Below are 26238 nucleotides of genomic sequence, written 5' to 3'. Positions count from 1 at the left end.
TAGTGGATACTCCTGTGGAAGATTTTGTCGGGTTGATAAGTGTAAGAACTGAGTGTTTGATGCATGAAAAACAACAAGATTACTTTTACCCCAGTCGGAGATAAGAGCCAAGTCAGACATTAGGTGTGCCATAGCCTCATCCCTTGTTTGTTGAAGTAACTGCTGAGATGGACGTTGCAGGAACCGAATGGAAAGGTGAAGGGTGGAGTCATCAACGTATGAGTGGATAGGGTTAGATGTACGGCTTATAAGGTCACTGATGAATAGAAGGAAGAGAGTTGGTGACAGGACAGAGCCCTGAGGAACACCACCGCTGATAGATCTAAGAGAAGAACGGTGGCTGTCTACAACAGTAGTTATAGAACGACCAGAAAGGAAACTAGAGATGAAGGCACAGAGAGAAGGATAGAAACCGTAAGAGGGCAGTTTGGAAATTAAAGATTTATGCCAGAGTCGATCGAAAGCCTTTGAGATGTCAAGTGCAATGGCAAAGCTTTCGCCAAAGTCCCGAAAGGAGGATGATCAGGAATCTGAAAGGCAGGAGTTTGAAAATACATCCAGGTGCTGAAGGAATTAACGAGAGAGAGAGAGAGAGAGAGAGAGAGAGAGAGAGAGAGAGAGAGAGACCAAAATTTCTGATCGGTCTTAAATTTATATATATTTAAAAAAAAATGCGTTTGTTACCACAGTCATATCTGGCATAAAGATATTGCTCTTCTTGGTCTTTTGTCCCATCAAGAGCATACTGGCCAGAGTCCAAGCTACTCAGTCCTGACGCTGAAGGCGTGGGTGACCAGCCTTGTCCAGTGCTTAGTGATATTGTATGAACAATAAATTCCAGCCACTCGTAGGATGTAAAGCCTTCTGACCCATGCGGTTGGAGTGCCTTAGCCCACTTAGCCTTCATTTGGTTATATGGTTACTATCTAACATACTAAATGATGTACTGGGTTACAGGACACCGTTTGGCCTATTACTCACTGCAGAATCGCCTGAAAATGACATAACATCGAGCGAATGGGTCGTGGGCGCCTTGTACACTATTTATGGTCCAGGAAATAAGTGCTTCACTGCATGCCTCTTTTCCACGATGACACTTTTTAATGTGATACTTACCATGATTCATTCAGAGAGGACGTAGCTGTAATAGTCTTACAATAATGCATCATCTCCACTAAAGCGCTGTTGCCACTTGAATCCGGAATCCACTGCCTAACTGGATGATACAGTACGCCTCTAAATGTTTTAGATAATTATGGCCGCACTGGTTATATCTGATTCTACTAGAAATGACTATTTGTTTTATGTGTGCCCTTCGAAATGTTGTACATACTGATTGCACTAGTCTTCAAATTAACACTGTTAAATGGCTACCATCCCTGAACCCTTACTCACTTTGCTCTCAGTTCACAGTTATTTACTTTTTCTTACCGTTCATATTTTTCTTTCCTCTTCTGGCTTTTTTACTTCTTTCTCATCATCTTTCTTCACTTTTCTTTCTTTGATTTTATTACCTTTTCCTCGATTTTCCCTGCTTCATCCTACCTCTTCATTCCTTACTTCTTTTTATCCTTCTTTTCTTTCCTGGTTTCTCTTTTTCATCATTATGTCCTTCATTGTCTCCCTCAGTTCCATACTTTTAATCCACAGTTCATCTCGTTTGTTTTTCTTTCTTCTTTCTCATTTGTTTTATTTTTTTTATCCTTCCTTTACTTAACTTTTTCTTCTACTTTACAGATTGTTGTCCCTCTCGTTATTAAGAACATTAGTGAAGGAATCTAGACGATTACTCCCACAAAACTGTCTTTCACTCCTCTGGTTTTGAGATAATTATGTGGCACTTTGTACCTTCTTCCATGGAAGCTGACGACGCAAATAAATATTTACAGTCACAATACTTTGTTGTACAGTTTTTTTGTTTTCCTCAGTGCTCATTACCTTCATTCTTTTGTGGTATTTAACATCCCATTTACGACCACGACACTATCAGTATCCTTATAACCACACACCAATACTCTTACTCTCATGTTTAGGTATCCTCAGTTTTTTATCCGGTAACCCGCATACTCGCACTTCCATAATACTGTCATTATCCTACCATAGTTCTACATTAATTTATCATAACAGTGCTAGAGTAGCTACCTCCCTTTTCCCCTCTTATCTGTCTCCCTCACTCTCTCTTTGTCCGTTTGTGATCTGTGCATTTTTCCGTTTTACCTACAGTATTCTGTCAATGCACAGAAGGGCATAACTTTCATATAGTGCTGTCATAATCCTATCATAAAATTGTCAAACTGCTTTTGTTCTTTGTTAACCTGTTTCATTCAGAATGTTTCTTTTTCTGTCACCGCGTCAACATCACTGACCTACGTTAAAACTACCAGAGTATAAACCAAACACTACATCCAAGAGAACTTTGTCTTCCTTCTTTCCCTCACTCGCTTCCATGTTTGTCGCCTGTACATCTGTCTGCCTGGCACTCTGTCAAGCCTCATACATCCAAACCTATACTCTGATATAACAACGCCATTATCCGTATCTCCACCATAACTTTTCCATTGTACTTTTTCTTCCCATTACTAACCTATTTTCCTCTCTCTCTCTCTCTCTCTCTTGCAACACTTATTCACCACTACCCCACTACATCACCATATCCCCACAAGACCCCACCACATCACCACAACCCCACCACATCACCACAACCCCACCCCACGTGCTTACCACTGTCCTTCTACCCCACAGTAATCCCGTCCTGCCTGGTGGTGCTGGACACCCATAGCAGACCGGTCCAGGGGGGCGTCGTGCATTCCCTCTCTGAAGGCGACCCCCTCACACTGTACTGCGTCGCGTCAGGGAGTAAGTACTGTACCATGCACCATATTCTTGTTAGCGTAGGAGACTAATTAACCTCTCCTCTCCAAGGATTTACGTTGCCTCTTAGAACTAAATTCCCTCTTGTATATTGTAAGTGAATTCTGTGTCTGTAATTGAAAAAAAATGGAGAGACTTTATGGAGCATGCAAGTACACATTAACCCGCCCCGTCCCGTCGACATATGGGTACGTTGCAACGATTTGCATTTGCCAGTCCTGGCGACGTACCGGTACGTCGTGCAATTGCAATGTGCATAATTTCGACAATTTTCAAAATTCGCGCTTGATTTGCGGTATGTACCCTCACATGACCTTCCCCTACCTGCCACCAGGCAGGGACACTCGGCGACCCCGCGCAACCCGCGCTAGCTCACCACTCGTCCACTCACCTGGTAGCCATGGTCCTGCTCAGACATGGCTAAGAGAGGTCTCTCAGACAGCGAAATTCAAGTCGCCCTGGACACCTTTACCGGCGACAGTGATTCCCCACTGGACGACGAGGATATGGACAAGGATTATGTGCAGGCCATAGGAAGAAGAAACCATCAGCAGTGACGAAGAAGTTCTGTCTCCCAGGAAGCGGCAGTACGTGACTTACCATGCTGCTAGAGAGGGGCAGGAGGCAAAGAAGGCACGTGCAATATCCTATCCCTATCCCCAGCATGATTTGGAACCTGAAAGGGACGAGGATGAGAACGATGGCGGAGCCGTGGGAGATGCTGCCACGTGGTATGGACGTGAGGTAATAACACATCGTGGCCCAGAGCGCACACGAACATCGTATGGGCAGGTATGGGCCTAGCATTTTGTTTGGGGAGCTAGGAAGTGAAGTGGAGGGAGTGGGGAGTGAAAGGGAAAGTCCAGGGAGGATTAGGGAAAGTGAGAGTGACGTGAGTGAGTCATTGCTCTCCCTATGTAGTGTGAGGCGGCGCAGTGGATCACGTGGGCCAGTGCGGGTGCATTCCTTATCACGTGGGGTTGTGAGGGAGGGGGAAGGTGGGGAGGAACCACTCCAAAGCACGTCTTATGCTCCCCAATATCCCCTAACAGGTGGTCGAGCTAGGGTGGTGAGAGAGCACGTGGTGTTGTCATGGAAGGGGAAGGTGGGGAGGAACCACTCCCCAGCACGTCTTCTGCTCCCCAATATTCCCCTATTTCATCCCCACAGCCCCCTAATGTTCCTCAAGGCCGTAAGGGTAAGGGAAAGGGAAAGGGTAAAGGCAGAGGGAAGAGGAGTGACAGTGGGGAAGCCCTCCGCACTCCTTCTCCCCCACCTCCCCAACCAGGATCTCCTCCCCACCCAGACGAAGGCAGTGATGGGGCTGATGGGGACGAGGGATTTGTGTCGTGGGATTGGGAGGATGGGAGTGATTTTTCTCCCCTCATTCACCCCTTCACTGAGCAGGGGCGATCTAGCTGCATTGCTCCAGGAATTCACCCTAATTCCACCAGGTTGGATTTTTTCCACCTGTTTTTCAGTGAGGCATTTGTTCATCAGACTGTATACCAAACAAACCTGTTTGCAACCGCCCAGCGCCTAGAGAGTGCAAGATTGGGAACAAGGAGTAGGCATTCTGTCATCTATGATTACCCTGTCTCCCTTCCAGAAATGTTCTTATTTTTTGCCCTGGTCCTTTTGATGGGTATTATAAGAAAGAATAGAATTCCTGCTTACTGGACTAGGGACCCTGTTATGTTTACCCCAATATTTGGTCAAGTGATGAGCCGTAATCGGTTTCAACAAATTCTAAGTCGCCTCCATTTCTATGATGTTCATGACCTTGCAAATGCAAACAATACTGATTAAATGAGGCGAATTAGGTTGGTCTTTGATCACCTCAGGCAAACCTTTCGTTCCTCATTCTATCCCTATAGAGACCTCGTCATAGACGAGAGTCTCGTGTTGTGGAGAGGCAATATTTCATTCAGACAGTATATACCCAGCAAAAGGCACCGTTTTGGGTTCAAGATCTTTGTTATGTGCGACTGTAGGACTGGATACGTGCAAGACATAGTCTTGTACACCGGTGCACAGACAGACATAATAGAAGATCGAAGTATTGGACTGTCGGGAGCAGTGGTAAAGACGATGATAGAAGACTACCTTCATCGTGGTCACGTTCTCTACCTCGACAATTGGTACACTAGCCCTCTTCTCGCTCGTTATCTTCACACGCATGAAACGGGAGTCTGTGGAACCGTAAAGGTGAACCGGCATCACATGGCCAAGGTAGAGCGGAAACTTGCAAGGAATGAGGTTGTCTTCTTCAAAGCCAACAACATCCTTGTAACAATGTGGAACCACAACAGAGAAGTAAGCCTCTTGTCCACGGTTCACCGGCCTTTGATGCACCGTACTGATTCAGTAGATTACCGTAGCGAGAGCAGGCGTCGTGTTTGGAAACATGAGTGTGTTATGGATTACAAAATAAACATGCGCCTCGTGGACCAGTCAGACTCCATGATATCGACGGTAGAGTGTGCCAGGACCACGATGAAGTGGTATAAAAAACTGTTCTTTCACTTGCTAGATATCACTGCTCTGAATTGCCACCACCTTCACGCCAAGACCACAGGAGTTCAGGAAACATCTGAAGGGTTTGTGAGGGAGCTCACAAGAGAAATCTTTGCAAAGTATGCTGTTGAAAGGCCCCAACATCGCACCCGTACTGCCCATATTGCCCAAACTCCCCAGAGAATATCCGGCCGCCATTTCCCCACTCCTATCCCTCCCCAGCCAAACAGACCTAGGCCCCAACGCAGGTGTCACGTGTGCAGTAATTCCCAGGTGAGATTCACAACACAGAGGAAGGACACCCGCTATGAGTGCGTGCAGTGTGACGTGGGTCTCTGTATTCACCCATGTTTTAGTGAATATCACACGTTGATGCAATTTTAGTATGGTGTGAATGCGAAAGGACGCAGAAATTATGAGGTAAATGTGACAGACAGACGCTCAGTGAAATTATCAGTCATGTTGATCTCCAAATATTAGTATAAAATGCATACGGGTAGAACATAAGTGAAAACATTGTATGTAAGTATATAAATCTGCCCTAAGTTGAAACTTACATAGTGAGGGTTTTATGATGCGATATTCTGTCGCTCAGTGCAATAAATACGGCCCGTAATTATATAATTATTATTATTGGAAATTCTTACGGGTATAATATAAGTTCAAATTATTGTAAGTGATGATATATATTCTAAGTCAAATATTCATAGCGTGTGTATAGAGATGCGATTTCCTGACGCTCAGTTGAATGAATAAGGCACGTATTAGTCAAAATAAAAGTCAGCAAGTGATAAAGTGAATAATTAGTATATAAGTGTGTGAGTGATTTAGTATATAAGTGTGTGAGTAATATGTTTGTCGAAACATTCCTTGCGAGGTTATTTTCAGGCGATATTCTCACGCTCACTTGAATAAATAATGGCAATAAGTATGTACAGTGCATTATAGGGGTGTAAACGTGTGTAATGAGGTGGGAAATTATAAGTGGAGTGAATAAATAAAGTAGATGATGAAACACGAGTGTTTGAGATCGTGGTTGCTACGTGAATATGCGCTAGCATATCGCTAAATGCCCTCGTAATGAATGAAAATAATTGAAAACCTTTATAGTGGTGGAGGAAAGGTTCTATGTAAAGGGGAAAATAATTGGAAAGTGATAAAACAATTTGGTATGTTGAAATACGAGTCATAGCGAGTGCGCTTACTAAGCTGATGTTCGCTATACTTATGCTGCATGTCATCATAATGAATGAAAACATCTGAAAACACTTACAAACAGTTGTAATTGGTAAAATGTCATTGAAACAGAAGTATACAAGTAGAAAAAATGATAGGTTGACTCATACCAGACACTTAGCATATAGCATGTTACGACTCGGACCAAACTCGCTATGCTCGCGCGATGGTACAATGCTTATTTTTCATATATATGTGTCTGAAATCTATTAAATTGTTACTGTTATTGTTTATTAGTTCAAATTCAATAAATATAGAGGTGTTGTGTGTTGTTTCTCCCATTATTCCTTACCATAGAAAACGTAAACGCATATCCAGCCCATTACAGAACACCATACCTGCCGGGGGGAACCGCACCTGTAACGGACCACTTATAGACCGCAGGAACCACTTTCTTTGTGATTTTCCTTCGTTTCTCGACCTAAGCAGAAGTTTTAGGAAAAATTTTTTTTTCCAAAAAGGCTCGGGACTGGGGGATGTCATAGGTGCGGAAAACCTCGGGACGTGACGGGTTAATAACTATAATGCGTATTCTATTACTAAAGAAGATCTAAAAAATCTATGCCAGTAACAATACGTCTCTGAGTCCCCAGCGCTTATAGGACAGGAGGCGGATGCTGAAACAATGATTGGTTAGATCGTACTTTTAATATGATGAAAACCTATTCTGTAGACTTTAGTAATGAAAAAATAATGGCGTATGTACCTCAGTACTAACAGAAGGATTGTGGTACAGAAGGATTGTGGTTTTCTGTACTTTAAAAGTGATAGCTTAGTGGCCACGTTATGCAGGTGGGGTAAAAAGTCAGGATAAATATGATGACTAAGGCAGGGAAGGATGGACACTACTTGCAAATAGATGAAAGCATCTTCAGTGGGTCACAGTACTCACTAAAAAAAGTACTTTGCAAAATAAGGAATAGACTGTTTTGTTTTTCCCTCATTTTTCACACTTCTTAATTTCCCTCATATCCCCATGTGTCTCTTCTAGTATCCCTTTTTATCCTTTCTCTCTCTCTCTTTTTTTTTTTTTTCTGCCTTTTATTATTCTGTTTGTTTTCACTTCTTCCATGCCTCATGGTGGTTGTACAGGTGACTGCTGGAAGACTCAGGCGGTGGAAGAAAAGGCTTAGACTTGTGCTATCGACTACACAAGGGTTAGTAAGGCAGACACTCAAGTTTTTGCTAAGTGCCAATCATCCCTTAAAATACAACACGCAACAGTCGAATTAACTACACAGCCAGGCCATCAACCTTACTGCTGGGTGGACAGGGACAAGGGGCAGGCCAGTTTTATCCAGGAGTCTCACCGGCCCAAAGTCAAGTGGTATTCAGACCGTCGGTCGAATCTGTCTGTAAATGTTGAGTTTATGGCCATAAACCATAGACAGAAAGACAGACTGACAAGGCATATAGATAGACAGATAAATTCACCTGTATGGACAGACAGACAGAAATATAGCAGATGGATTGATAGATAGATAGACTGAGACTGACGGATTTATATATAAACATTATATATCTAGCTATAGATGTGTGTATGCTTGTCTCTGTGTATTTGTTTATAATGCGACGGTAGTTTCTGGTATATCATTCAGGATGGTCGCAACAAAAACACTTCCTCGCAGTCTTTATTCTGCCACACATGCAATCTTCCATTTCACTTTGCTCAGCCACAGAACAGTATACCCTTGAGATCATTCCTGACTCATTCGTAGTCATCCATTCCATCCCAGTCAACCTTCCTGTCAGCAGTTTTCAGCCATTCCAACCAATTTCCACCCCAACTTTCTGTCTCATGCCTCCCGCATATGTACGAGGGGCGTAAAAAGTTTTGGCAACAGGGTAATAAATGCAAAATTAATAGAGATACACATTCATTCAAGTTCACACTCCTTCAACATACTCCCCTCTAAGGTTTACACACTTCTGGAGCCGTGTCATCCACTTAACAAAGCACTCCGAGTACTCAGAAACAGGTACACTCTTCAGTTCTGAATTTATCCTCCTGGCAAGGTCCTGTTCCTTTCAAATATTGATTCCAGCAAGATTTTCTGACAATTTGGGAATAGCCAAACGTCACAGGGTGCCGTCCTGACCTGGCACCGTGTGGCTTCTGGCTATTCCCTAAATTGTCAGAAAAACTTGCTGGAATCAATTTTTGAAGGGAACAGGACCTTCCCAGGAGGATAAATTCAGAACTGAAGAGTATACCTGTTTCTGAGTACTGGAGTGCTTTGTTAACTGGATGACACGGCTCCAGAAGTGTGTAAACCTTAGAGGAGAGTATGTTGAAGGAGTGTGAACTTCAATAAATGTGTATCTCTATTAATTTTGCATTTATTACCCTGTTGCCAAAACTTTTTGAACGCCCCTCGTACCATTTCAGTACGGTGACGATTTTTCCATTTTACTATTGCTTTCTCCAGACGATTTTATTCAGATCAGGAGACTCTGCATCTGTTAAATAAAGCCCTCATTAACCTCTTGACTTCTTGAGTGGAATAAATCCTGGACTAAACTCATTCGGTGGTACTTTGATGGAACTGGAGAAGGCGCCACCGGACTCAGTGGGTTAAGACTGCCAGACTCTGTCCTGTCACAGTTACACTCCTTCATTCTATCCCTTTTCCTCTTCTTTCATATGCCCAAATCATTATTCTGACCCTATCACGGTCCAACCTTCCCATTGCTTCCATTCTTTTGTTAATACTGTCTTAATCATTTCTGACTCAGCTCCTTCATTTCATTTTATCCCAGTTTCACTGAACAGTACTACTGTCATTTAGCTATAATCCCAACCAAATGCGTTTCATCTGAATAAATTAACACTCTTTACTCATCGGGGTTTGGTCATTGTTCAATGTTCTCAAGGCTAATATCAGTGCCATTAAAGATCCTGTTTCACGAGACAGCGAAGCAATTAATTCATATTCCAAACTTTAAGTCAATCGGGAAGGTGAAACGCTCACGGGAAATATGTCAAGGTGAAACAGCATCCCATCCCATAATGTCCTGTTCTGCTAATCGATGGTCTTAGCAAAAACGATATTAATATATAGGGTACATATTGTTTTATTTAATTCAGTTTTAAACCATGATGGAAGTTTAATGAATGTCAAATAAGAATGTCAGTGTAGATGAATTTAGATAATATTGTAAGTGCCCTTTTGATGCACTGATTAATAGTATGTAACGTGTAAAGTACAGTACAGCTACCAATTAAACGTCGAAAGTAGAGTACAGCTAAGCGTGAAAAATTTTATTACTGACACATAGACTCCTTTGTTATAAGCTTAAATAGGTAGTACAACATAAGTTTCTAACGCATTTAGTGAGGCTGTTAAGTGTTTCTGGTAGAAGGGAATCATTAAGGTTATAATGACAACTTGAATAATATGAATGAGTTTAAAAGAGTATATATTGTCACGAGTCGGCGCGATTTTCTATCTAAATATACTCGTGACATTGAACTTTGGTGGGAAACCGCGAATTCTAGTGAATTCCCATAAGTATCACTCAGTCAACCGCCACGTATTCACCCGATCGGGAGTGTTTTCAGAACATTTTTCACTGTTTCATAAGTGATCGTCCTTGCACGTGACATTAGCGCTTTCGTTGAGTTATTTATTATGGGCGTGTTTCACTCACTTCCTTAGCAGTTAGCGGCTGGCCTCAGTCCTCGCCTCACTTACTTGAATCAGTCAGGATTTGAGCGTCGTGGAAGCAGGTTCGATTGGGCCCAGTGTGGAGCGGTGCCGCCGTTGTTCAGCGAGTTCCTGAATTCCCACCTAGTGTGAACCGGCGAGAGGTTTAGCATGTGCAGCGTCCTTCCTCAGCAACGATGCCCAGTCCATTTCGCTTAGCCCACTCTCTGACCAATATTTCTTTTCGTATTTTCCTTGGTTTAAGAGTTTAGCTGTTGAGTGAGCGAGTGAGTGTGTTCTCCTTATTTTGAATTCATTTTGAAACGTAACAAATTTAACTCATTGTAATCAATAAATTAACAGTTCTTTTTCTTGAGCTTAATGTAATGTAAACGTGTTTTATTTCTCCACATTAAGCTTATTTCACTTATAGCTCCTAGTTTGCATAAACGCTTTGCATTATTCATAACTACTTAGGCCAGTCCTTTTTTATTAACTTAAATCCGTTGTGCAACTTGGAGTTAATGCACCAGCAAGAACCTGTTTATCATTCATAGCATTAGTTATTGATTGTCAGGGGTGGAGTCACTTTCTCCAGAGGCTAACAGTACCAATAAACAGCACGTGTGAGTAATTAGTCTCTGCTGTGTACTGTTGAGAAAGTTTATAAATTCTCGTCCTTAGAGAATCGGCGAAGTAAGCCATAATAAAGTATCAATCATTACTTGATTTTCACAAGTCAATTCTTTGTCCCTGTTCTCAACCAACACATTTAAAGTATTATTGAATATTATTCTTTAATATTGCCTACTCTCAAAAACCCCATGACATATATATATATATATATATATATATATATATATATATATATATATATATATATATATATATATATATATATATCATGATCATCATCATCAGACGTTTGAGTATCCACTGCAGGACCGGCCTATCCCGACCGAGGTCGGGACGATACAGCCAATGTATCTCTACCAAGTGGCTTAGGCTGTCTGGTAGAGATTGTATGTAGGGTGGGAAGTGCTTGCAAGTGTAATTGTAGCGTTCGAGTGGCTTTGGTTGTGTGTGCAGTCTGTGAACCAAGTATAATCAGCCCGCACAAGCCGACTGGGTGCAAGCATACTTTATAATAAGCGACGCTGGTTCAACTACAACACCCCTTGGGTCCGCCAATGCAGTACGTGGCCGGGTGAACACTCCCACAATTTATTATCCTGGCGGGGTGTGAACCCTGGTTCACCCGTGTACGAAACACACTCTACCACTCTACCACAGTGGCTTCATATATATATATATATATATATATATATATATATATATATATATATATATATATATATATATATATATATATATATATTATAATACAGTGTGTGTGTGTGTAAAAGAACTTGGAGGTAAGGAGATGCATATGAGAAAGAGTAGAACCAGCATTAAAGTGAACATCTATATTGGAGTGACATTCCTATGCTCTCACGAATCATCTTCAGATCTTAATATATAACAACACATGACATAAGCACTACCTTAGAGTAAATCACTATAAACACTTTTAAAACTGAGAGGTAAAAAGCAGAGATTTAAAAATGGAAAAATAGTGGCGAATCATACAAAACCAAAAGAAACTGCAGACACGAAGAGAAACATTTGCGTGTCAATGTAATACTAACAAATGAATCAGGAATAAAGGGACAGTAGTGAGAGAGCGATATTTAAGGTTTGCCTCTGTCACTTATTTCCCTTTATTCCTGATTAATTTATTATTATTTGCATTAATCCGCAAGTGTTTCCCTTTGTCATTATTCTCCTTCCTTTGGTTTTGTATGATACACCAATTTTTTTTTTTTTTTTAATCCCCGGTTCTTAGGTCCCAATTTTAAAATTGTTTCTTGCGGTTTCTGTTAGTCCTGTTTTACTATATTCTGAAGTCTGAAGATGATGCGTGAGAGAATTGAAACGTCACACCTATAAAAATATTTGCTTTAATGCTGGTTCTACTGTTCCTCTTATATATATATATATAATCATCATCATCAGCCATTACAAGTCCACTGCTGAACAAAGGCCTTCCCCAACCTTCTCCACGAATTCCTTGACTGAGCCAATCTTTGCCACGTTTTCCCTGCAAATTTTTCTATCTCATCCCTCCACCTCCTGTCTGGCCTCTTTCTGCTACGCTTACAATCTCTTGGTGTTCAGTCAGTCAACCTCTTGCTCCATCGATTTTCCGTTATTCTTGCTACATGGCCTGCCCACCTCCATTTCTGTTCTTTTATAGCTTCTGTAATATCTTTGACTTTATTCTGCTCTCTCACCCAAATTGATCTTTTCCTGTCTCTTAAAGATATTACCAATATTGACCTTTCCATTGCTCTCTGAGAACGAATTAATTTTTTTTCCATCGATTTTGTCAGTTTCCAAGTCTCACAGCCATACGTCATAGCTGGAATTATACATTCGTTATATACTTTTCATTTCATACAAACTGGCAAGCTACTTTTTGTCTCTATGTTTACCGAAAGCTTTCCATCCAATTGTCATGCGTCTTTTTATTTCGCTATCATTATCTTTCGTTAATTTAGTATTTGTCCCAGGTAATTGTATTCCTCGACTTCTTCAAGAATTTCTCCACTCATTCTTATGACGCTTTTTGGTGTTTGAGGATTAAACATTACTTTAGTTTTACTTCGATTCATCTTCAGTCCTACTTTGAGACTTTCTATGTTCAGGTCATTTAACATTTCTTGCAATGGCTCTGCTGTTTCTGAGATTAAGACAATGTCACCTGCAAACCTCAAATGGTTTAGCTTTTCTCCATCAATGTTCACTCCTTTGTTTTCCCAGTATAGCTTTCTGAAAATACTTTCTAGGCATGTTGTAAATAACTTTGGTGAAATTGTATCTCCCTGACGCACGCCCTTCTCAATCTTAATTTTCTCAGAGTCCTTATGTAATTTAACTGTAGCAGTTCCCTCTTTATATATGCTTTCGAGCAGTTATACAATGTTCTCATATACTCCTTGTTCTCGCGATGAATTTATAATTGCTATGTGCTCCACTGAGTCGAAAGCCTAACCACAGCGGTTTATTATATTCTGTAGTTTTCTCAATTAGCTGATTCATTGTGTGTAGATGATCAGTAGTCGAGTACCCGCTTCGGAATTCTGCCTGTTCACGAGGTTGGTTTTCCTCCAAATTTGTTGTTATTCTGTTCGTAAGGACTTTAGTGAAGAGTTTGTAAATGACATAATAAGCTAATAGGTCCATGGTTACTAAGATCTTCTGAGTCACTTTTTTTGTAAAGTAAAATAACTGTTGCATTACACCATGTTTTGGGAATTTCTTTTCTTATACATTGAATATGAAAAGAAATTCCCAAAACATGGTGTAATGCAACAGTTATTTTACTTTACAAAAAAGGGTAAGGGGATGGGGATGGGTCTGTTATGATGTGGCAGGGGTAAACCAGTTCTGCTGTCGGGCCCTGCTGCGGATGTCACTGATTGCACTGCGCAGTTGACCCTTGTGCGGTGTGATGCGGTGAGGATCTGTCCTTTCTCCTCTTTGGGGCTAAGATGCGAATGAATGTGTTTGAATGGATGAGTAAATGGAGAGTGAGTCGTCCTGTCTCGGCTACCTCCCTTTCCTTGGGGGAAGCAGCCTAGGTATATAGATAGATAGAGATTCCTGCATCCAGCAGTAAATCTGCTAGTGTTCCATCTTCTCCAGGAGCCTTCCCTCTTTTCGTATTTTAAAGAGAAATATTTACTTCGTTTTGTGTTACCTCAGGTATTTCAATTGCGTCAACTGTAAAGTTGGCTACTGGTACTACGGTCTTTGATGCATACAGTTCTTTGTAAAATTCTTCAACTCTCATCACAATCTCATCTCTGCATTTAATGACTTCACCGTTTTTGTCTTTCAATGATGTCATTTGTTGCTTTCCTCGTGCCATTTTACTTCGGACCTGCATCAGACTTTTTCCATTTTTGATGGTTTCTTAGATCTGACCCATGTTTCTCTTTTTTTCTTCTCTTTGTCTCTTGTTGATAAGCTTATTTAATCCGCTCATTCTGTTTAATCTTTCTTTGTTTTTGCTTCCATTTCCTTTTTTTTTTTTTTTTTTTTAAGCTCGAGTGTCTTTTCTGAATACTTCTTGGCTTTGGTTGTATTAGATTTTCCTACTACCTCCGCTGATTCTCCTAGCACTTTTGTTAGTCTGACTTTCAGCTCATCAATGTCACATTCAGCATTACTTAGAGCCTGAAATCTGTTTCTTATTTCCACCTGAAAGGCTGCTTTGTTTTCATTTACTATTATTGGGCATATCTTTTTATCTTTAATCATGTTCTTTCTTTCACTTTTGAAATTGAATCTGGGTGTGCATCCCACCATATTATGATCACTACCTATATTTACTTTGATGATAACTGTGACATATGTGATCGTGTTATTCTTATCTGCTATAATGAAGTCGATTTCAATCTTTGTTTCTCCATTTGGGCTTCTCCAGGTCCACTTTCTCCTTATTCTTTTCTGAAAGAATGTATTCATTATTCTCATGTTATACATTTCAGCAAAATTTACCATCATTTCTCCTCCTTCATTCCTTTCTCCCACTCCAAATTTTCCCATGCATGATGCTCCATTTTTTGATTTCCCAACGTTTGCGTTGTAGTCTCCCATGACTAAAGTATATGTGGTGTTATCGTCTTTCATAATCTGAGAGGTGTCATCATAGAATGTTTCTATTTCTTGATCTGAGCTTTGAGAAGTTGGTGCATATTATTTCAGGGTATATTTTTTGCATAGTCTAATTACAACCAATGCTGCTCCGTTAGATACACTGCTGAATTTAATAATGTTGTCTGCACGATTTCTCTCAGTTTGAAATCCTACACCACTAAGCCCCGTCCACATGAGCGGGCGGTGCCCGACGGGCAAACAATAGTACCAAATCACATTCCAATTCACACATTTAGAAAGTGGCTGGCGGGCACGAGCGTAGATGACATCATTAGCAGGGAAACCACTGGCAAACCATCTCCTTGCCCGTTGTTAAGGCAATGCTTGCCGTGTGGACAACAAAACAAGTGTGCCCGTAGTGACCAATGGCCGCCAGAAACTGCTCAATCTGGTAACACTGCTAAAGAAGCGAGGGATATGCGCTCAGCAAGCAATCCCCGTCAGGCATTGCCCGCTCGTGTGGACGGGGCCTAACTCATTCATTTTGCCTTTCCTCTGTAGTAAAATAGGTGGTTGCTGTCTTTGAGTGGAATTACTTTTTCTTCTTTTCTGTGGGTCTCATTCAAACCTACAATATCCCAACTAATGTTTTCCAGTTCGGTCATTAAGTTATCAAGGTTGTAATCTTCTGCGAGGCTTCTTAGATTGTATGCATAGATCTTGATGGATTTAAGAGTGTTTCACATCCCAGTCTCTAACTTGTCAACACAGTGCCTACTCACTTTCAGTGGCACACTGACCGTAAACACAGGAGGCAGTACGGTTGGACCTTTAGTAAACAATGACCCAACAGGAACGTCAGTCAAATCAATTTTTTTTTTTTATGCAAAGAAGAAGGAACCAAATGCCAGGAGCCCACAAACCATTCCCTCCAAGAAAAAAACAAAAAAACAAAAGAGAGCCAAATTCAAGATCCGTTCATTTATTTCGAGATGCCTGGACACACTGCGTTTGAAAGATTGGAGATCATTGGAAGTAGGCAATACAGACAGATTGAGACAGTTCCAGAGTTGACCTGTTGCATAAATAAAGGACTGGTGGTAACGGTTAACTCTTGCATTAGAGAGTTGGACAGAAAAGAGATGAGAGTTTGTTGCTAGATGGGTCCTATGCGCTGGTCGTAGAGGTGGAAGGATGTGTGCAGACAGTGCAGAGGAGCAGTGACCATTGAAGTAGTGATAGAAAAGAGATAAAGATGCAACAGTGCAGCGAAAAGACAGAGGTTGAAGGGAGCCAGTACTAGGAGGACAGTTAATGAGATGAGACTCCACCCTATTGAGAAGAGCTGTATGTGGGGAGCCTACCCACACGTGAGAACTGTACTCCACACAGGGGTGATTAAAACCCGTGTATAAGGTCAACAGTTGTGCATGGGTAAAGAAGGTATGGAGTCGGCTTAGCACACCTAATTTCTTTGCAGCAGATTTTACAAGAGATGTAATATGATCTTTCCAAGATAAGTCCCGAGTGAATGAAACCCCAAGCATGTTCAAGGATGATGCAGGATTGAGCTGAAAATTATTAAATTACAACCTGAGGCCCATGGACCCCTTGGAAGTCCATGGATGAGCTTCAGGGGGTCCGTGAAGGTCAGAATAATTGAGAACAATTTCTTGATGCCGTTTGTCATCATTAACTGACAAAAAAAAAAAAAATCGAGTCTTGAAGAATTCTGGTGTTCATTGACAACCCTACCCCCGTCTGGCAAAGAGAGCTATGGGTGCTGTGGTTCCGTTTGCTACTACATACCTTTGTGAGTCAGGGTTTTCAGCACTTGTTTCTATCAAAAAGAAAAGTCGAACTCAACTGGATGTCAACGATGACATGCGTGTTTCCTTGCCAAAGACCACTCCACAAATTCATCTTCTTATTCAAGCCAAACAACAACCCTGTCACTGAAGTGAACTTTTGTTCAGAAGTAATGTTTTATTTTGTTTAATTTTTTACAAGTTGGATATATTTCAATTTTTCATCGAGTGGCCATTAGCTTTTCCATGAAAGAGTGGGAAACAGTTCTTTGTAAAAACAGTTTTATACTTTGTGTATGTCATACAGTGCGTGAAGCAGTTGTCAGTAAAATAAAGTACATTCATTGCATGCAAAATGCTGTGTTTATGCTTATGTGCATTTTTGTAAGGAAGGGGTGCATACGTTTCTCTAGATTTGCGAACGGGTCCGTGACTCAAGAACGGTTAAGAACCACTACATTAGTGGGTACTCCTGTGGAAGATTTTGTCGGGTTGATAGATGTGAGAACTGAGTCTTTGATGCACTAAAAACAACAAGATTACTTTTACCCCAGTCAGAGATACGAGCCAATAGAACTCATGTTTGATTGGGAGGATTGTATTAAATAATCTAACCTCCTCGCCACATAGTTTCTGGTGAGATGTAATTTTTGTGCCACCCTATTCATTATATTCGGTGGAGCCCTATATATTTACAGGGGGTTCCATGGTCCACGATGTCTAATACGGAACCTCATATATCTACAAGGCCTTCCCCTATCCGCTACACGGGGATGCGCATATATATATATATACCCCACGGTGCCACTTATCACTGTCTGCCCACTGCCTGCCCACCACCATTCTCTGCATTTGCAACTCAATAGCTCTACACCTGCCTTGAACCAACATCTGCCCTCACCACCCACCACCGGCCCCGCCATCGCCACATCTGGTCTGCATTACATGCGCCTCCTAAGACCGCCACTCCCTGCCGGTGATTCATCGCGGCGTCTCTTCTCCTCTCCGCCCAGCTTTCTCTCCACCGCCGCCCTGCCTCGCCCTGCCTCGCCTCGTCCAGCCCCGCCCCGCCCCACCCCAGCCCAGCTACGCCCAGCCACCCCTGCACGTCATACATCTCGACACTCCCATCTCTACTGTGTAACTATAGTATATCTTTCCTTTCTATAGAGATTATCCTCGATTTTCTCTACAGATTGGTTATTGTAAATATTCCATCTCATTTCCATTACCCCGTTTTCATCTTCACCTGCGTTATTTATAATTCATCTCATCCTTCGCCTTTTATTTAAACCATCCATCCCCGCACCTTCATTCATTTTCACACCTACTTGTGTATTCCATTCTCTCATTGTTATTTTAAACATTTCCACCTACGTATCCATCTTCATCCTTTCATTTTCCATTGCCGCATTAAATGTCATACTTTCCACGTCAACCACTTAATACCAGCCCTCTTGACCCGGAAACATCACCTGATCCTACCCCGTCTGCTGACTCTAACACAATCACTCATTTACGAAGTGGCAAAGAGTACCACCGCCCTGTCCCTGAGACTCCCGTTTCACTTCCCGCAGAATCACTGACTCCCCCTCCTACACTCGTAAATCCAGATACCTCCTCCTCTACTCCTGCCTCTACACTCCCTTCTTCTTCCTCTACTCCTTCCCCTGTCGTTCCCTCTCCTGCCTCCCTCCATACCCCGTCTTGCTCGCCCTTACCTGCCACTACCTTCTCTCTCTCCCACACCTCTCCTGCCGCCACTTCTGCACTTCCAGCCATGGCCAACCCTCCACAGTCTATCTATTTCGACGATGCCAATCGTCCCAAATTTACCGGCCAGGACCCAACTTGGTCTGTCTATGATTTCCTCAGAGAAGTCGAAACAGAAATACACAAAAGACAAATCACCGATGAATTGCTCAAAGTAGCCTACCTCCTAGGTCGCTTACACCACGGCAAATCGGACATCGGATCCGCGATCCGTGCAGGACATTTCAATAGCATTCGTACCTTTGCTGATTTTCGTACGGAACTCATCAGCCTTTGTTGCCAGCATTCAAATACCGCGTCTCTCATGGGATTCATTAATCTCCTAAACCAACTAGATGAGGACTTGCGTGTCCCAGCGCAATATGCCAAGCTCCGCGAAGCTGCCGCCGCCATGAAAGCAACTAGTAGCGAGATGCTCCAATTACTGGTAGGCACGAAATGGCTAGAAGATAAGAATGATGTTCCCATGCTTTCACTCACCAACTTTGCTGACTTAATTGGTTACCTGAGATTCCTTCACTGGCTTACTCCTAAACAGCGAGAGCTCGCCTTGGAAATCGGTTTCAATCCAGGAGATAAAATTATTCAGGTCACTAAAGCCATTCATGAAAGAACAGGTTCGAACTACACGCGTCAGGGCACCACCCAACCCTTGGCCTCCTCAGTCTGTCACACCTCCACTACCCCAGACCAATCTCGCTCCCGTCCCACAACATGCAACAGACCTGCCACACATCGTTCTCCTCCCGCAGGTCGTGATCAATCTAGCGCCTGACGGAACAGACAATCCTGGACATCAAGCATCCAGTTGTGACCGTACATACAGACGTCCTCACTCCCAAACCAGACAGTGTACGCCTTCCCGCGCACGTCGTCCACACCGCAAATACCACAAATCAAGCACGACTCACACCACTGAGGAATGTCGCTACCTCAACCGCCAACAGTCGGGGGAAGCGCCGCACCAGTATCGGACCAATATCACGTAGAACCAGAAACCTAACTCCCCATCTGCCATGTAGGTCCCATAACATCCTCGGGTTTAGTCATTCTCGGAAGCAGTCATGACATACCAACGTCATTGTTCTTGGACACAGGATCTATAGTAAATCTTATCTCCGAAAATTCCTTACAGATTATTCATCGACATCACAACCACGTCAGTTTCCTAGAACCACCAAACTTTCGCCTATGTGGTGTCAACAGCTCAGAGTTTAAGGTTAAGGGAAGAGTCACCCTTGAAGTCAAACTCCACAGAGATTTGCCCCCTATCCCCATTGAATTTCATGTCACTAATGACTTGCAGTATCCCGCAGATGCCCTTATTGGTTTCTCCACCATGGCACAACACTCCATTGCATTATTACCTGCTTGTGGTAGTATAGACATTTCTGGATTCCCGGTTTACACTATGGAATCTCCCCGTCCTGTTCTTACGATCAAATCAGTCCTTCAATTACCTCTGTCCCTATCACTATCAAAAAGTCCAACCCAGCCCAAACCACCACTATCATCATCTGAGAATACAGAGATCATTCCTTTCCTGACTGCGAGCAAGGACATAAATTCCTCAATGTCTACTGATACATCATCTCAGCCTTCGAACATGGCTCTTACCTCCTCTCCCGACAACACTATCGCTGACCCAGACATGTCTCAGTTACCTACCTCACACAGTCTGAATGATCTTCTCCAACACGTAGAGACGAAACATGCAGTAACGAATACGTGCACAATTTTGTTACCGCATGAGTTCACCAAAGTCTCTGTTTGTGTTGCCGGTGCGAAAGAAGGAGTGGATGTACTAACCCTACCTGAGACGTGTTGTGTGAATGGCTTGACTTATGAGTCAGCATGGTGTACAGTCTTAGAGGACAGTTTATGCTACCTGTACTTGCTCAATGTCACAAATGCTCCACTAAACTTAAAAGTGGTGTAAAGATTGGAGACTTCCTAGTATACCCAGTGGCCGTAAAGGTGTGCCAGGATTCCTCAATTCCTACTATTCAGACTGATGATAGTATGCCAATCGGTGTATGTACTATTAACTCTACGGGATCTGCGCCGACATATTCACCCGATATGCTCTCACATCTCACTTGCACAGATTTCCCAGACCATACGCCTCAACTCCTCGACCTTCTGACCTCGTACAGAAACGTGGTTGCCTTACCCGTTGAACCAATGGGTAGAACAGACCTTGTCAAACATACGATTGAATTACTACCAGGAACTCAGCTGATTTACATACCAGCGTATCGATTTCCTCACAGCCAGAGAAAGCAGACAAATCAAATGGTACAGAACATGTTAGACCAAGACATTATTGAACCCTCCGTCAGTCCATGGAATAGCCCACTTTTCTTAGTACCAAAGAAGGACGGCAACTTTAGACCAGTAGTCGACTATCGTAAGGTCAATTCTGTCACCGTTCCAGACCGTTTCCCATTACCTGTCCTCACTGATTTGCTAGAATCCCTTGGTGAAAATAAAGTAGTCTTTTCATCTTTAGACCTCCTCAGCGGGTACTGGCAGGTCGAAATGGAAGAGTCCTCTCGCCCAGTCACAGCTTTTAGCATCCCTTCCGGACATTATCAGTTTAAGAGACTCCCTTTTGGTCTGAGAAATGCTCCTTCTGTGTTCATGCGACTTATCCATTCAGTCTTCAGCGGTATGATGGGACACTCTTTTTGCTTACCTAGATGATATCATTGTTGTGAGTAAACCCATCCCTGATCATTTTACCAAACTCCAGCAAGTCTTTGAACGCCTCCAGCTTGCAGGCCTGAAAATCAATCTCAGTAAATGTGACTTCCTGCGAAAGAAAATCAAATTCCTAGGCCATGTCGTAGATGCACAAGGCATTCATACTAATGAGGATAAAACTAAGGCAATTATTAACTTCCCAGAACCTACCACTACCGAAGCTGTACGAAGTTTCCTGGGCCTCAGTGGCTATTATCGTCGATTCATACGGGATTATGCAAAGATTGCCGCTCCTCTGACCCACTTACTCAAGCAGAATGTGCCCTTTGTTTGGACTAACGGCCAGTCACAGGCTTTTCAAAAGCTAAAGACAGATCTTGTAAATGCCCCTGTTCTAGCGTTCCCTGATTATACCAAACCCTTCCTTCTCTGCACAGACGCCTCAGGCACTGGACTTGATGCCGTTTTGATGCAACTCGATGAAGCATCAAGGAAGCGCGTAATAGCGTATGCTAGTTGCACCCTTACAACCGCTGAACATAACTACAGTGTCACAGATCTTGAAGCGCTAACGGTAGTCTGGTCCTTGAAACATTTCAGAGATATAGTCTATGGTTATCCAGTGCATATCCAAACAGACCACCTTCCACTATGTGATATGTTCGAATCGCAACCTAACAGGTAGGTTAGCTAGATGGTCTGTCATCATCCAGGACTTTAATCCCACTTTTCAATATGTACCAGGCAAGTTGAATGTAGTCGCAGACGCACTCTCACGTCACGTAGCAGCAGCTATAACATCACTGCAGCCTGAAGTAACTGAAAACACTACACTAACGTCAGAAGTTGTTTGAAACTTTCAGCGCCAAGACCCCATGTGGTCCAAAGTCATTTATTTCCTAGAATCTGGCAATGCCTCGACCTTACCTACTCTGCCAGTATCACTAGATGAGTTCATGCTAGATGATGATCTCTTGTACAGGAAAACACTGCTAACAGGGAAAGATATGCCCAGTCGCGAAGTACGCCAACTTGTTGTCCCCACTGCCCTGATACCAAAGGTTCTTCATATTGTTCATAATACTCTTCAAGCTTCCCATCCAGGTAAAGACCGATGCTTGCGCCAAGCACGTCTTAAATACTATTGGCCCACCATGCGCCGCGATATCAATGCCCACTGTGACTCTTGCCTCTCCTGCCACCGCCACAAAGGATCAACCGGCTTACCAGCACCTCTCTTACAATACCCAATCCCATCACGACCATGGGAAACTGTCTCAATCGATCTCTTAAATCTACCTCTCACAGAATCTGGCGCTGAGTACTTGTTCGTAGCGGTCAACCACTTCTCCCGCTACTGTGTCCTTGTACCCCTTTCTGACAAGACCGCAAAGAGCGTTGCACGTGCCCTTGTAGATCACGTAATTTTCCCGTTCAGTACCCCTTATACCATTCTTACTGACAACGGTACAGAGTTCAACAATAGCCTTCTAGATGGGATCTGTCGCCGCTTTCATATCAGTAAGTGCAATGTCATGCCTTAAAATCCGGCTTCCAATGGCCTTGTAGAACGCCACAACCGAAAAATCTTAGAGTGCCTCAGACATCTAGGCTCCCATAGTTCGTCCTGGGATGACTGGATTCCCCAAGTGGCATCCTCAATCAATAGCTCCATCAATGCATCCATTGCTGAATCTCTCTTCTTCATCCTCTTTGGTTTTGACAAGGACCTCCCATACTCTCTCTTATCCTCAAAGCCAGAACCCATCTACAACATGGGTGATTATGTTAAACTAAAATTGGTCAACTTCCAGACAATCCACCAGTATGTCCAATCCACTTTGGCTTCCTCTCAGGAGGACATGCTGCAGCGCCAACATAAATCCGCCTCTCCTATCACCATCAATGTAGGTGATCTTGTCTTTGCTCATTCCCATACGCATTCCTCTAAGTTGGATGACAAATTTACAGGGCCCCACCGCGTCCTCACTCAACAAGGCAACAAATTTCATCTCCAGGACCTGTCCACTAAGGACACCAGATGGGTCCACGTCGATGACTTAAAGCAAGCACCCCGTGGCCTCGTGTTGGAAGAGTCACTTACACAACCTCCTGCCCCCTCTTCCCCTCCTCACATCCCTCAGTCTACCTTGTCTCCACCTATCCCTCAGTCTCCTTCCTCTCCACCTCCACCTGCTCATTCATCAACCAATCAATATCAGTCCAAACTGCGCTCTGCCCATCAACCTCTTCACGACCTCCCCCATTAACTCTACCCTGATTTTCTAGGTACGATGTTAGCGATCTCCCTGCTGGCAGTGCTGACCCTCCTGGGGTCTGGGTCAGGTCAGGACGATGGTGGAGTACGTCCCGGGGCCTTGGTTGGCTCAGGAGGCGAGGTCTCCTTGCGCTACGATGATGCGCCCCTGGCCGACGTAGCCATTGCCCTACCTGCCTACGCGCACCAGCTCCACGGAATCAGGAACCATCTCACGGCCCTCATGGGGACACACAACCCGAATGAGTATCTCTATAACCTTTTCCTACCACTCTTCTGGCAATTGCAATACATAAGTAACAGATTCACTGAGCTCAATGACACATTTTCCATTCCAACACCCGTTGGTCGTTCTTGTGTGAAACGAGGTCTCTTCGACTTCGGTGGTGAGATTCTGAGTGGCTTGTTTGGCGTTGCTACAGCCCGTGACATTTCTGGCTTCAAATCTGATCTCACTCATTTAGCTTCAGCCCTAGAATCACAACGCCGAGTCATTAAAATCCAATACACTATGTTACAGAAGCTCACGACCCAACTCAATGAAGTCACGTCCACTCTAAACAATTTCACTGATATCTTACAACGCCACCTTTCAGATCTCAACGTTATCTCTCAGTTCTTCTACCTCAAACTCAACATGGATAATCTCCAACTGGCCTTTGACTCTCTCCTGTCTCAAGTCTCTACCTTGGTTCGTATCCTGGTCGATGCTATCAATGGACGTGTCACTGCCGACTTAGTACCTGTCTCAGCTCTCCGTTCTGTCCTGGAATGGGCTCACTCCACCTTCAGTCTCTCCCCAGTCCTCCCCTACTCCTCCCTTGAATATTATTATCCTGTTCTCGAAGCCACTCTTCTCACCACATACGTCGTCGTCCATATTCCTCTCCATTCTGCCATAACCTTTAACCTTTTCCACATCATTCCCTTCCCTTTCTGCCTCAACACCTCCTTGTTATAGGTATCTGTTCCTTCAGAATATTTCCTCCTCTCCCATGATCATCTTTCCATTGCCTTCCTTTCTTCCACAGACCTCCAGCAATGTTCCTCCCTTACTCCGACCTCTCGTCTCTGTGCTGCCCACCTTTTCGCTATCTTCCCTAGTAGTGCTACACCCTGTGAGTCTGCTTTAGTTCGCAACCATTCCATCTACTCGGCCTGTTCTTTTGTCCCAACTCCTGACCTCTCGGTCCACCATGCTCACCTCAACCATGTCCAGTACTTCTTCTTTGCTGTTCCCATCTCTGTCACAATCATGTGTCCTGGTTCTTCAGTTCGATCTATCCCCGCTAGTGGTCTCTACAAAGCACCTGACTATTGTACCGTCAAATCAGAGTCCGTCATCACTTACGCCACTCGCTATCACCAAGCTGTCCGTAAACACTCCTATGACATCTTTCAACCAATCGACATGCCTTCAACCCTACCATCTGCCAACATTACCATCACCTTCCCTAACTTGCCCATGCTAACCTTCCTCAGTGACAGTGATTTCATTATGGATCAATTTTCTCTGGCCTTCAGCCGTTCATGGGTTCATCCAACAGTTGTGTTTCCCTCTGTGGTTATCACTTTCATGGGTTTTCTACTCATCATATGTGCAGTGCATTGTTGTGTCAGAAAAATGGAACGTCGACTCCAGGAAATCAGAGTTGCTACAGGCATAGTACGCCCTACACGCGATGTAGAAACTCCCCGTACTTAGTGCCCTCACATTCAGTGACTACCAATGCCATCTGACAATTAACCAAACTGTGAACAGAACTCTGCCTACTAGAAAATGATGGTATTTCTTTAATGCATTACTGAGTGACAGTGTATCCTACAGAAAATACAAAAAAAAAAAAAGAAAAAAAAATGAATGAAGAACAATAGAACTCTCATATCTACTCCTTGTTTATCATGTATCAAACTGTTATTGTGTAATTCCCATTATGTCTATGTATCCCTTCGACCCTTACTGGACTCGTACCTATTAATCCTTGTATATCTTATATGTATATATCCTTCTACTTCCCTCCCCTCAACATGGCCATGTCTCCCCTCCTGCCCCGGTATCATACTTCTCCCTTGTACAAACCTCCCCGTCCTGCCTTACTACTATAATCCAACGCCATTTAACTTCTGGTGTCAGGAGACACCATCTCAGCTACCCGGGGGAGTAGTGTACCCCCTCCACAATATGTCTACCTCTGATGTATATATGTCCCCCCCCCCAATGCATACATGCCCCCACTAAAATTGCTGACCTAGCACGCTTTCCCACGCCAGAACCAAGGCGTTATTGCATCAGTTCTTAGCAGGCAGCCAAGACAGGCAGACTATTTTACTGTGAGCTTGTAATAAACTCCTTATCTAGCTGTTTTTACGCGGAGTTTCTATCACCAAAGTATTGCAAGTTACATATATATATATATATATATATATATATATATATATATATATATATATATATATATATATATATATATATATATATATATATATATATATATATATATATATATATATATATATATATATATATATATATATATATATATATATATATATATATATATATATATATATATATATATATATGACTAAGAATGTATGTGAGTGAGGTGGAGGGGGGAAGAGGGAGGGGGAGGCCGAGGATGAGATGGAGGGATGGGGTGGAGAGGTATATGAGAGAGGGGTGTGTGAGTTGGGAGCA

At 42.9% G+C, this 26238-nt stretch overlaps 1 protein-coding gene across 1 annotated transcript in view; it reads left to right on the top strand.

Moving 5' to 3' along the window:
* The window catches only part of LOC145414614 (kin of IRRE-like protein 1), a 1118604-nt gene that overhangs the window by 570369 nt on the left and 521997 nt on the right, over positions 1-26238 (top strand). The window contains exon 4 of the mRNA XM_080284140.1: positions 2743-2856. Coding sequence (XP_080140266.1) covers positions 2743-2856 — 114 coding nt within the window. The remainder of the gene's footprint in view (positions 1-2742; positions 2857-26238) is intronic.

Source organism: Coenobita brevimanus, chromosome 100 (assembly GCF_032717465.1).
Source record: "Coenobita brevimanus isolate Jiangsu-jjx chromosome 100, ASM3271746v2, whole genome shotgun sequence".
Taxonomy (NCBI): domain Eukaryota; kingdom Metazoa; phylum Arthropoda; class Malacostraca; order Decapoda; family Coenobitidae; genus Coenobita; species Coenobita brevimanus.
The sequence above is the reverse complement of the archived record's forward strand: the minus strand, read 5'-3'. Positions and strand labels throughout refer to the sequence as shown.